At 44.7% G+C, this 12,548-nt stretch overlaps 1 protein-coding gene across 1 annotated transcript in view; it reads right to left on the reverse strand.

Moving 5' to 3' along the window:
- Positions 1–2,596, reverse strand: part of CACNA1A (calcium voltage-gated channel subunit alpha1 A) — a 236,845-nt gene extending 234,249 nt beyond the window's left edge. The window contains exon 1 of the mRNA XM_059918274.1: positions 2,198–2,596. Within this exon, the coding sequence (XP_059774257.1) occupies positions 2,198–2,490 (293 nt within the window). The 5' untranslated portion in view covers positions 2,491–2,596. The remainder of the gene's footprint in view (positions 1–2,197) is intronic.
- Between the last annotated feature and the right edge of the window lie 9,952 nt (positions 2,597–12,548).

Raw genomic sequence — 12,548 nt, forward strand, 5'->3', positions numbered from 1 at the left:
CCTCCCTCCCCCCCCAGAGAAAGCTCAGTCCTGGATGTCTCTGGTTGGTGACAGATTGGGGGATGGAGAGCTTTCCCTTTGAGAGTGGGGCTGTAGAATGTGTTTGCTGCCTCAGGCCAAAGAGAGAACAAAAACTGGCTGCAAAAAGCAAAATGCACAAACTCATCACAAAGCTCCCAAGAGCAAGAAAGCCAAAGAAAACCTCCAAAGGACTCCCAGTTCACCTGCATCCCTCTCTTAACATCCCTCCTTCCGAGGGACTGTTGCCATCCCTTCCCTCCCCAACAGCCCTCTGATCTGCAGGATTCAGGCTGGACCGGGGTGAGCTAAGGACATATTAGGATTCCCACCTTCTTCCTTTCCTCCTAGTAGACTCCAAATCCAGGCTCCAGAAGGCGATCCAAAGCCATTTTCAACACGGAAACCTGTCAGCCCAGTGAATCGCTCCTGGACACCCCCGAGCTATCTGATCTTGCACACATTGACACAGTGCCATTCTCCATGCCTCCCCCCACTCCTCCAGGGATTGGGGGGAGACAGGCAGAGTGATTACAAGACCCCTGAGCATTTCAACAGATCATCACAAGGTTGAAACTTAGGAGGCAAAGACTTGGCTCCTGCCTTGGGCATCAATCAAAATGACATCGTGATTAGGGATACACCCCTCCAAAAAGACAGCAGCTGAACCTCTTAATTTTCACCACCCTAGAAGTAGACTGCTCACACACACTCCAAAACCTCAGAGCCCTCTGTTACAGTTTCCTCACCCAGTAGGCAAAATTTCGCTCAATTCTGATCCCCCCTAAAAGTGAATCCACCAGCCAACGTGTTCCTCAAATAAGCAATCCCAGGACCACCTGGGGCTCAGCCCTGTTGAGTATCTAACTGTCAAAACCATACACAAAAAGGATGGGGGCTCATCAATGAAGCCCATGGGCCCAACCAGCCCCATTCGTTTTTACTCCGAGGGCAGCCAGTTGGAACCGAGCCGAGGAGAGGCACATTTGGGCATGGCACCCTGGCCAGTCAGCCTGGGAAGCAGGGTTCGTCACCCTACTTGGAATCTGGGTCATGCTTAGATAACTGCTAGAAAGCCCAACTAATTACCCATCCTTGCCTCCCTACATCTCAACAGATGTTAAGCCCTCCTCAAGGTTTATTTCAAGCAGGCATGAATTTAAAGAAACACAAGGGGATCTGGATTTTGATAGCATCTCAACAGAGGAAAATGTGTACTCCACTTTCTTCCTCTGGATCTTTAATTTAAAAAAAAAAAGGCATTTACCTGCCCAAGATGTCCACACGGATGCTGTCTCTCCTGGTGTCCCCTCCCGGGTCTCTAGGGTGGAAGAAGCAGATTCCAACCCAAGGCCTAACACGGCACCCTAGGAAGGACCCAGCACCTCATTTTCTCTTGTCCTATCTTTCTTATTGAAGTAGCTCATCCTGGGTCTTCCAGGTCAGGGCCCCAGATGGGGCAAACGGGATGTTTTCTACACCTCAAAAGATGATGATGGTCCCTAATCAGTGGGTGGAAGGAAATGGAACCTGCAGACATGGGGAGTCATAAAATGCCCCCCATCCCTTCCTGGCCAGCGGCCCATCCCGGGATATTAATTCTGGTCAGTGCTGGCCCCTCAGTGTGAACACCACATGCTCTCCCACCGGCTCTTGGCCCTGGGAACCCCTAGGCACCCTCCTTGAGAGGGGAGCCCCCAACCTCGGACAAGCAGGGGTGGAGAGGCCTGAGAGCTGGAACTGAGCTCCAGCTCTGGAGGCAACCGTGGATTCCGGCGAGGGGCGGCTAAGGAAACCCAGCCAAGGACCCCATGCTTCCCCTGCCCTGGTCAGAGTGCTCAGGCCCCGGCCTGGTCTACGCTCATTCGGGGAGAAGTCTGACCCATCCGGGACTGGCTCTAAAGGCCCCCGTACGACCCCAGGGCCCAGCCCTCATTCTGAAATCGGTCCTTGGGAGGAATCCACTCCCCCGGCGCCCACAACCCCAAGCCTCCACGGTACCTCAACCCAGCTCGGGCTGGAGAGATGCTCCACACTCCTCCCCGGTGCCCCCTCTCCCAGCCCCTGGAAGACCCCCCCTCCTCCGCCTCCCATCAACCCCCGGGTCTCTCCCAGCCTGGAAGAGGGGAAGCGAGGGAGGAGGGGGAGGCGCAGTTGCCGGGGTTTGGGCAAAGGATATGGCCATTCGGTGATCTTTTTGGCGTATTTTCTCACCACGTTGTCCTCGCTGAAGAGGAATAGAGACCGGTTGACCGTGAGGCAGTTCTGTCGGACGGGGATGGGGTTGTACAGGGCCATGGTCCGCGCTCTCTGCGCCATTGACTGCTTGTACATCCTTTGCGCCCCGGGCTGCCCGCCCTGCCGGCTGCCCCCGGCTCCTCGCCCGCCTCCGGCGCCCACGACCACCCCGGCGGCTGCCCCGGAGCCTCCTCCCCCGTAGCGGGCCGGCATCTCGTCTCCGAAGCGGGCCATTCTGCAAAGAGCAAAGGGCTCCGGGTTACGCTGCGGCGAACGATGCGGAAGACGCCGCAGCCGCCGCCGCCGCCGATGCCGATGCCGATGCTGCCGGGGCTGTGAAGACGGCGGCTGGAGCTGCGACTGCGGAGACGCTCCACGGCCCAGCCCATCGGGCGGCGGCGGCTCGGCGCCTCGGGTCGGGGGCTCACACGGCGGCTGCCCGGCCCCAGCCGGGGATAGCAGCTCGGGACATCTTCCTGGCTGACCCCAGAGAAGGAGGGGCTGGAGGAGGGTGCGGGGGCGGGGCGCGGGGGCCGGGGAGCGGGGGGAGGGGAGAGGGAAGCAAGGCAAAAAATAACCGAGGAAGGAATCCAGGCAATCCCCAGTCCACCCACTCCGGAAGGAAAAACAAAAAAAAAAAAAAAAAAAAACCAGTTAAAAAAACAAAAAACAAAAACGCACACCCCTTTAAGACTCGAACGGTTTGCAAAGGACGCCCCCCGGGACGCAGTGGAAGCTTCAAATTCCTCCGAGGTCCGGGTCAGGCTGGCATCTTGCAAAAGGAGTGCGCCCGGCTCATTAAAAACATTTTTTGTTAAAAAGATACAAATAAAAACCAAGTCTTTGCTGGGGTGTGGGGGGAAGGCAGCCCCCCAAGTTAAAAAAAATCCCCCTTTCTGTTTTGCTTGAGTTCCTAGACCTTAAAAATGCTGGAAGATCTGTAGCCAAAAAAATTAAATTAAATGAAAATTAAGAGTATTAAGGAAAGAAGGGGAGGGGGGAGGGAAGCGCTCCGAAGGGCTCTTAAGGAGTCTTGAAGCCGCAGGGTCCGGGTGTTTTGTTTTTGTTTTTTTTTTCTTCCTGAATCACCAGCGGCTGCCTCTTCTGCTCACGAAGGAGTGTGAGTGTGCGTGTGCGCGCAGCGTTTCGCTCAACCGTGCCTCATCTCGGGGTTAAATTGCAGCAATGAAATCCTGAAAATTCCCAACAGGAGGGGAAAAAAACGAGAGAGAGAGGGAGCGAGGTATGCGCCGTTCCCTTAGCCACTCAATAGCTGCTCCCGGATGCTGCAGTGCCTAGCGTCCATGCCCCCCCCCCCGCCCCCCAATGCCTCCTCTTCCTTCTCCTCTAGGTTTTGCTAAAATAAGACTGATGTGGAGGGGTGGGGGGAAGAGGAAGTAAGCGGGGGTGGGGGGGGTGGGGGGGGGGAAATGGGCGCAAAGGTCTGAACCACTGGCCAGCGAAGCTCCAAAAGAGGGGCGATTGATGAGTTTAACGGGAGAAAGACCCACCCAAAGTGTCGGCACATGATGGCCCGCGACCAATCGCGGAGGCGCGAAGGGACCTGTCTCAGCGGAGTTTTGTGGGGGAGAGAGGGGAGAGCCGGATGGTCGGGAGGCAAGGGGGAAGTTGGGACGACAGATTCCACCTCCCTTGGGAGGAAACCTTGCTTTTCAGCGGGTTCCATTTCGGTTGCAGGCAGCCGGACGCTCCCAGCACCTTGCGAGGAGAAGGAGGGAGGAAGAGAGGAAGAAACTTAAAGGTAGAAAAGGAAGGAGATTCAAGTCTAGAGGTGCAGTGAGTCCTCTGCACAAATTTGCTCTATTTAGCAAAAGACAAATTTTAAAAACTGGGAGAATGGTTTGGTGGTACTTCTGTGAAAGTTTCAAATCGGCCCTGCAAGCTGGAATGAAAGATTGACCCCCATCGTCGGAAAAACGCCAGAGGTGGCAAATCTTAACTGCCAGGAGCGGATAACTAACCAGGTCCTACTTGGCTGGATAAAGCTTCTGGCTTATATATGTTGCATGGTGTTCGCTTCTCTCCAGAGCCACTACAGTTTTATTTCCCACTCCCCTTTTTATATTGTGAAAGTGAAAACACACAGAAAAATACCCAAAGCATAAATGTACAGCAGTGTAAGAATTTGCTGTGAAACTGGCACTCATGGAACTAACACCCAAGTCCAGAGCTGTCTCCCCGGAAACACACATATGCCCATTTCCCTCAGCAATAATCACATCCTGACTTTATGGTATTAATAGCCTTGCTATTCTTTATACTTTTACAACTTTAGTGTGCATTCCTAAACAATACAGTTCCACTTTGCATCTTTTTGGATTTTATATGAATATAAGCATCAGTATATATTCTATGATGTTTGGTTTCTTTGGTTCAACATTATGTCTTTAACAGAGAACAGACTTGTGGTTGCCAAGGTGGCGGGGGAGGGGTGGGAGAGGGATGGATTGGGAGTTCGGGATTAGCAGATGCAAACAATTATATAGAGAATGGATAAACAACAAGGTATCCCTGTTGTTTGTCCAAGGAATATAGCACAGGGAGCTATATTCAATATCCTGTGATAAACCATAATGGAAAATAATATGAAAAAGAATGTATATATGTGTATAACTGAATCATTTTGCTGTACAGCAGAAATTAACACAACATTGTAAACCAACTGTACTTCAATAAAATAAAATTGAAAAAACCATTATGTCTTTAAGATTCATCTGCTGTTGTCACATGTCCCTGCGATTGATTCACTTTCACTGCTGTATGGTATTTCAATAAACGAGTAAGCCACAATCTGTTTATCCATTATCTTGTTGATGGACATCTAAGTTGTTTCCAGTTGAGGCTCTTAAACATTCCTGCCTTGAATAATCCTGGCACCTATAAATATGCATTTCTGTAGGAATAGCCTTAAGTGTGAAATTTCTGGGTCACAAGGTAGCATATCTAAGGTTTGTAAGATATCACCGAACTGTCTTCCAAAGTGGATGTACCAAGAAACTGTTGAATTTTTACAAAAGCAATATATTGACTAGAAGGCAGGGGTGATAGAGAGGAAGGGGAAGAGGATGAAGAAGGCAAATATTTTTTCAAGGCTTAGCTGGTTGAATCCTATTTCATGCCCTCCCCCATCAGTATATGTGTTCATTTGAAACATACTAGAAAAGATGATATGTCTTTACATATATTCCCCATTCTGTGCCTGTGGGTAAGCCTTTACAGGTTACCTATAGCACTTTTGAGATTTCCTAACTTGTCAAGGTATGGACAAGATGATCAAACCAAGAGTGATCAGAGTTGCAAGGAAATGGGATGTGTAGGATTCTCAATAAATATTAATGATTTTTGTACTTGATGTTTCAGATTACAAAGGCAAATGACAGTTAATATGAATCAAGAAGTAATCCCATGTTCATGGCTACAAACAGCCGGTCATATAAGAAGGCTGCATTGTGCAAAGTGAACTTACATGTAACTTGTTATGATGGACTTTCCCAAGAAGACAGTTGAGTTTCATATAGCATAAGCATCACCTACAGAGATTTCTAAAGACCCAGAGCTTTTCAGAAAAGAGTAACCTCTCACTGGGAAAGTCCTTACCAAGATAAAGCATCTACAAGTTTTCATAGACGCCCCACTTTACAAGTGAAAACATTGAGGCTGAGAGAGATTTTAAAACATGCCCAGGTCACTGACATGGGTCTGAAACTACTTCTGACTCTGTTGGGTGGAGGTAATTGGATACAAACACTTTGGAAAACTGGCCATTTCTTCCAATGCTGGACCCTGTGAATACCCTGTGACCCAGCATCAGCGCTCCTAGGTATAAACCCAGGAGGAATGAGTACATAGGTCCACTAAAAGACACTCCCTGGAATGTGAACAGGATCATATTCATACTAGTTAAAAATTGGAAACTTCCCAAATATCTATCAATAGCAGAATAGATCAATACTCTGCAGAGCATTTGCACAAAGAGCCTTCTGCAGCAATGAGAATGGACGATCAGAAGCTACACACAAGTGCATGGATGAACCTCACAAACACGATTCTGTACCAAAGAAGCCAGGCATACAATAGAACATGGTGTGTAATTTTTGTTATATAAACTTCAAAATGGGCAAAATGAATCTATGCTTTAGAAGTTGAAGTAGCCATCACCCTTGAGGGTAGAGGAGTAATTGGCACAAGGGGTGGGGGATGCTTCTGGAATCTTCTCGATTTAAGTGGTAATTATACAGGTGAGTTCACTTTGTAAAAGTTGTGCATTTTGAAAGTTTTCATTGAGCTGTGCACCTATAAGTTGTGCAGTTTTCTGGGTGTTCTCTACTTCAACAGAAAATGTTTGTAATGCTTCTGAATGTAGATCCCAGGTAGCACCACTTGTCATAGTGATCTGTGATAATTCTCCTTGCGGACTTTAACCATGAAGTCTCTACAACAAACTCTGGCCGCCTTTTTACCAGAAGACAAAGAAAATCTTCCAAGACACCCTAACCCAAGCCTAGACAGCAGACAAGCTGGCTGTATATCAGAAACGCCTGCAAAGTGTTGTAAAAATTCTGATTCCTGGGCCCTCCCTCTCCCCTGATTTTCATTCAGCAAGTCAGTGAGGGGTACATCCAGGTTTGCTAATCACTGCTCTGGAAGGGACAAACTTATTATCCGTATCTTGGCATTCTCTAAAGTTATCAATGGTGGTGGTGTTGGCATTTTTGGTGGAACAGTTTTGCTGTTTGAGTCTGTCTGGTGCATTGTGGGCTGTTGAGCACCCCTGGCATATGCCCACTGGGGGTCAGGAGCACTCCCAGTCTTGTGAAAACCAAAGATACCCACACATATTTCCAAATGCCCCCTGTCAGGGTGGCAGAAGAATCTATGCTTTCTTCTCACCAAATGCCATTCCCAAAGCTTGCTTAACCCTGAAGTTTGACATGTTGGAGTTCCTCTCTTTCCTCAGAATCTTCCAAAGTCTTCCAACCCTCTCAATTGCTCTACTTCCCTTTTCTGGAAAGAACTCAACTCATGTACCCTAAAGTGTGTCAGGGACTCAGGTGCATTATCCTAGTGGATTCACTTTACAGAGAATGAAAATTTTATATAGCCAAAGGAATGAATCTCTAATATTGGAATCTTACATATCACCTAGCAGATGGAAATGGATGGGCAAGAAATCTTCATAGGCTCCTCAAATGACTGCAGTAGGTAGTTCCTTGCCCTCTTTCCACCATTAATCCAAATTAGTAATGTTGACCAGGTAGAAAGATTTAGAATCTCATTAACATTGCAGACAGAAGCAGTTTAACAAGAGGCCTCCAGAAATCAGCCTCAGCCATTGGTTCTAATCTTTAACACATCTGCCAGCTGGAGACTTAATTTATCAATCAGCAGCAGCACTACCATACTGGCTCTGAGAATTATATTCAGTTGAACAGGGCTAGCAACTCTGAAATAAATGCCCCAACTAAATAGCTGCAAATCACATTCATTTGGTTGCTAAAACAATTAACAACTAATCCAGTCATTTTGAGTTGCAAGAATGGATCAGCCAAAAGACATTTGGTCTCTGCCTTCTAGTCTGGATACCCATTGAGAATGAGTGCCAAGATCTTTGGGAGATGGAGGGTATAAACAACAAAAACCAAATCTGATAAGTCAGATATTTGCAGATCATGATGTAGGCACTTAAGAGTGAATCCAGAGATGGACTGTGGCTGTCCCTCCAGGCGTAATATTGCACAGCAGTGTGTGCCCTGCAAATTTCTAAAACCAAATGAGACAGAGTCAAATTCTGGATGCAGACCTGGGGACAAATCCTAGCGCTAATACCTCCTAGCTGTGTGCTCTTGGAAAAGTGCTTAGCCTCTCTGAGCCTCCGTTTTTTTATGTAAAATAGAGACATGACTCCTTACCCCACAGACTGCTGTAAGGATTAATTAAGATCAAGCAGGTAAGCACGCACAATGACTAGTATATAATAAGCAAACAAGAATGACAGGAGGGGGACTTCCCTGGTGGCGCAGTGGTTAGGAATCCGCCTGCCAAAGCAGGGGACATGGGTTCAAGCCCTGGTCTGGGAAGATTCCACATGCCATGGAGCAACTAGGCCCGTGTGCCACAACTGCTGAGCCTGCACTCTAGAGCCCGCGAGCCACAACTACTGAAGCCCACATGCCTAGAGCCCGTGCTCTGCAGCAAGAGAAGCCACTGCAATGAGAAGCCTGTGCACCACAAAGAAGAGTAGCCCCTGCTCGATGCAACTAGAGAAAGCCTGAGCACAACAATGAAGACCTGGCGTGACAACAAAAACAATTTTTTTTAAATATGATGGTAAATAGATTTTTTTTTAATCACCAGAGTCTGGAGAGATATTTCATGTTCATGGATAGGAAGACTCAATATTGATAAAGGACTGTTATCCAAAATATAAAAAGAACTCTTAAAACTCAGTAATAAGAACAAACCTGATAATTAAATGAGCCAAAGACCTTAACAGACACCTTGCCAAAGAAAATATACAGATGGCAAATAAGCATATGAAAAAGATTCTCCACATGATATGTCATTAAGGAAATGCAAACTAAAACAACAATGAGATACCACTACACACCTATTAGAATGGCCAAAATACAAAACACTGACACCACCAAATGCTGGTGAGGTTGTGGAGCAACAGGAACTCTCATTCATTGCTGGTGGGAATGCAAAATGGTACAGCCACTTTGCAAGACTGTTTACTGGTTTCTTACAAAACTAAACTTACTCTTATCATAAGATCCAGCAATAGCGCTACTTGGTATTTACCCAAAGGAGGTGAAAACTATGTCCTCACAAAAACCTGCACACAGTTGTTTATAACAGCGTCATTCGTAACTGCCAAAACTTGGAAGTAACCAAGATGTCCTTCAGTAAATGAATGGATAAACTCTGGTACATCCAGACAAAGGAATATTATTCAGCACTAAAAGACATGAGCTATCCAAGCCCTGAAAAGATATGGATGAAACTTAAATGCAAATTACTAAGAGAAAGAAGCCAATGTGAAGAGGCTACGTACCGTATGATTCCAACATACGACACTCTGGAAAAGGCAAAACTATGGAGGCAGTAAAAAGATCAGTGGTTGTCAGGGGTTAGGGTAGAGGGAGGGATGAGTAGGCAGAGCACAGGGGATTTTTAGGGCAGTAAAATTACTCTGTATGAGACTGTAATGGTGGATACATGTCATTATACATTTGTCCAAATCATAGAATGTACAACACCAAGAGTGAACCCTAATGTAAACTATGGACTTTGGTTGTAATGTGTCCATGTAGGTTCATCAGTTGTAACCAATTCACCACTCTGAAAGGGATGTTGACAATGGAGAGGCTATGCATGTGTTGGGACAGGTACACTTGTTAAAACTGAGAAACCAACATTGGTACAATGATCTAAACTGCACACTTTTTTCAGATTTCACTGGTTTTCCCACTAATATCCTTTTGTTTCAGGATCCCATCCAGGATACTACATTCTTTTGAGTCATCTTTTCTCCGTAGTCCCTCTGGTCTATGACAGTTTCTTTTCTTGTTTCTCACAATTTTGATAATTTTTAGGAATACTGGTCAGGTATTTTTTAGAATGTTTCTCAATTTCGGTTTGCCTGCTGTATTCTCATGATTAGAATATGATGATGGATTTGGGGGAAGAAGACCACAGAGGTGAAATGCCATCCTCATTGCATCATATCAGCAAGCCATGACATCCATATGACTTATCACTATGATGTTGACCTTGATCACTTGGTTAAAACAATGCCTACCAGCTTTCTCCACTGTCGAGTTACTATTTTTCCCTTTGTCTACTCTACTCTTTGGAAATGAGTCACTAAGCCCACCCCACACTAGTTAGGAGAGGGGAGAAGATTAAGCTCCATCTCCTGGAGGGAAGAGTATCTACATATATTCTTTTTGTTGTTGAAGTATAGTTGATTTACAGTATCGTATTAGTGTCAGGTGTACAGCACAGTGATTCAGTTATAGATATATAACTGAATATATATATATATATATGTTTCTTATATAAAAGAAGCACATATATATATATATATATTCTTCTTCAGATTCTTTTCCCTTACAGGTTATTACAAAATATTGAGTGTAGTTCCCTGTGCCACGCAATAGGTCCTTGTTGATTATCTATTTTATATATAGTAATGTGTATATGTTAATCCCAACCTCCTAATTTATCCCTCCCTCCTACCTTCCTTTCCCCTTTGGTAACCATAATTTTGTTTTCTATGTCTGTGAGTCTGTTTCTGTTTTGGAAACAAATTCATTTGTATCTTTTCTTTAGATTCCACATATAAGTGATATCAAATGATATTTGTCTTTCTCTGTCTGACTTACTTCACTTAGTATGATAACCTCTAGGTTCATCCATGTTGCTGCAAATGGCACTATGTCATTATTTTATATGACTGAGTAATATCCCATTGTATATACACACCACATCTTCTTTAGCCATTCATCTGTCAATGGGCATTTAGGTTGCTTCCATGTCTTGCCTATTGTAAATAGTGCTGCAATGAAAATTGGGATGCATGTATCTTTTCGAATTATGGTTTTCTCTGGATATATGACCAGGAGTGGGATTGCAGGATCATGTGGTAGCTCTATATTCTTTAGAATACTTTGTAAGGGAAATTTGTCTCTTCTCCCTTATTCATTTATTCATTTATTTAATCTTTTATTTATAACAGTACAGACTCATATATTTATTTTATTCTTTGGATTACCCACTCAAACTGTATTATTTATTTTGTTGCTTGAAATGTTCCCTTTGGCCATTGGGAGCTCCTTCAGACTGGTTCTTGTGTTCCTTTGATAAGCTCCCATTTTTTTTAAGCTTCCTTACTTTCTGCCACCGCAAGAGGCTCCAGGATCATCCTTCACTGCCCTGCCCTAGAATTAGCCATTTCTCCGAGGATTCCTGGTTGCTTTCATTGGAGAATGGTATTTAATGATCTCAGGACTGGGTGCAATATTGCATTTTTAGTTTTTATTTTGGTGGAAGTTGTATATGCAGGCAATTTGGCAATCACCATAAAACTTACAAGAACTCTTATGGATAAAAGTGCAAGGAGTAACAGATTTATATAGTTACTCCCCACGCACAATTGTTCATTTTAATGGTAAATATAGTAACTGTAGAGTGGAGTGCCCTGGTAGATAAGCAAGTGATCAAAAATAGCACACCAGTAATGGGGCAAATTGACATCACATGCCTCTTGGTATGATGTACCAAGAAGGATACAACATGACTTCGTGCCATGATTGTATCATTTGAATAAATTGAATTCCATAATGTTCAAAATAAGGGGCATTCTACAAAACAACTTGCCTATGTTCTTTGAAAGTGTTAATGTCAGGAAGTTCAAATAGAGACTGAGAAACTTCTCCAGATTAAGGGAGACATGGCGACTGAACCCAACAAGGGAGCCAGAATCTTCTTTTGCTATAAAGGATGTTATTGGGACAGTTGGTGACATCTGAGTAAGGTCTGTAGATTAGATAATAATAGGTACCAATGCTAATTTCCTGATTTTGACCGTTGTGCTGTGTTATATAAGAAAATGCCCTTCAGAAAACATTGAAGCATATAAGGTTAAAGGGCCATCATATCTATAAATTATTCTCAATGGTTCAAGGGTGGTGGGTAGACAGAGAATAAAGTGGAAGTAGTAAATGTTAACATTTGGAGAACCTGGATGAAGAATATACAGGAACTCTTAGTTCTGTTCTTACAACACTTTGGTAAGTCTGAAATTTTGTCAAAATAAAAAGTTAAAATATCACCTCACACCGGTCAGAATGGCCATCATCAAAAAACCTACAAACAATAAGTGCTGGAGAGGGTGTGGAGAAAAGGGAACACTCTTGCACTGTTGGTGGGAATGTAAATTGATACAGCCACTATGGAGAACAGTATGGAGGTTCCTTAAAAAACTAAAAATAGAACTACCGTATGACCCAGCAATCCCACTACTGGGCATATACCCTGAGAAAACCACAATTCAAAAAGAGTCATGTACCACAATGTTCATTGCAGCTCTATTTACAATAGCCAGGACTTGGAAGCAACCTAAGTGTCCATCATCGGATGAATGGATAAAGAAGATGTGGCACATATATACAATGGAATATTACTCAGCCATAAAAAGAAATGAAATTGAGTTATTTGTAGTGAGGTGGATGGAGTTAGAGTCTGTCATACAGAGTGAAGTAAGTCAG

The sequence above is a fragment of the Balaenoptera ricei genome, chromosome 3 (assembly GCF_028023285.1).
Source record: "Balaenoptera ricei isolate mBalRic1 chromosome 3, mBalRic1.hap2, whole genome shotgun sequence".
Lineage (NCBI taxonomy): Eukaryota > Metazoa > Chordata > Mammalia > Artiodactyla > Balaenopteridae > Balaenoptera > Balaenoptera ricei.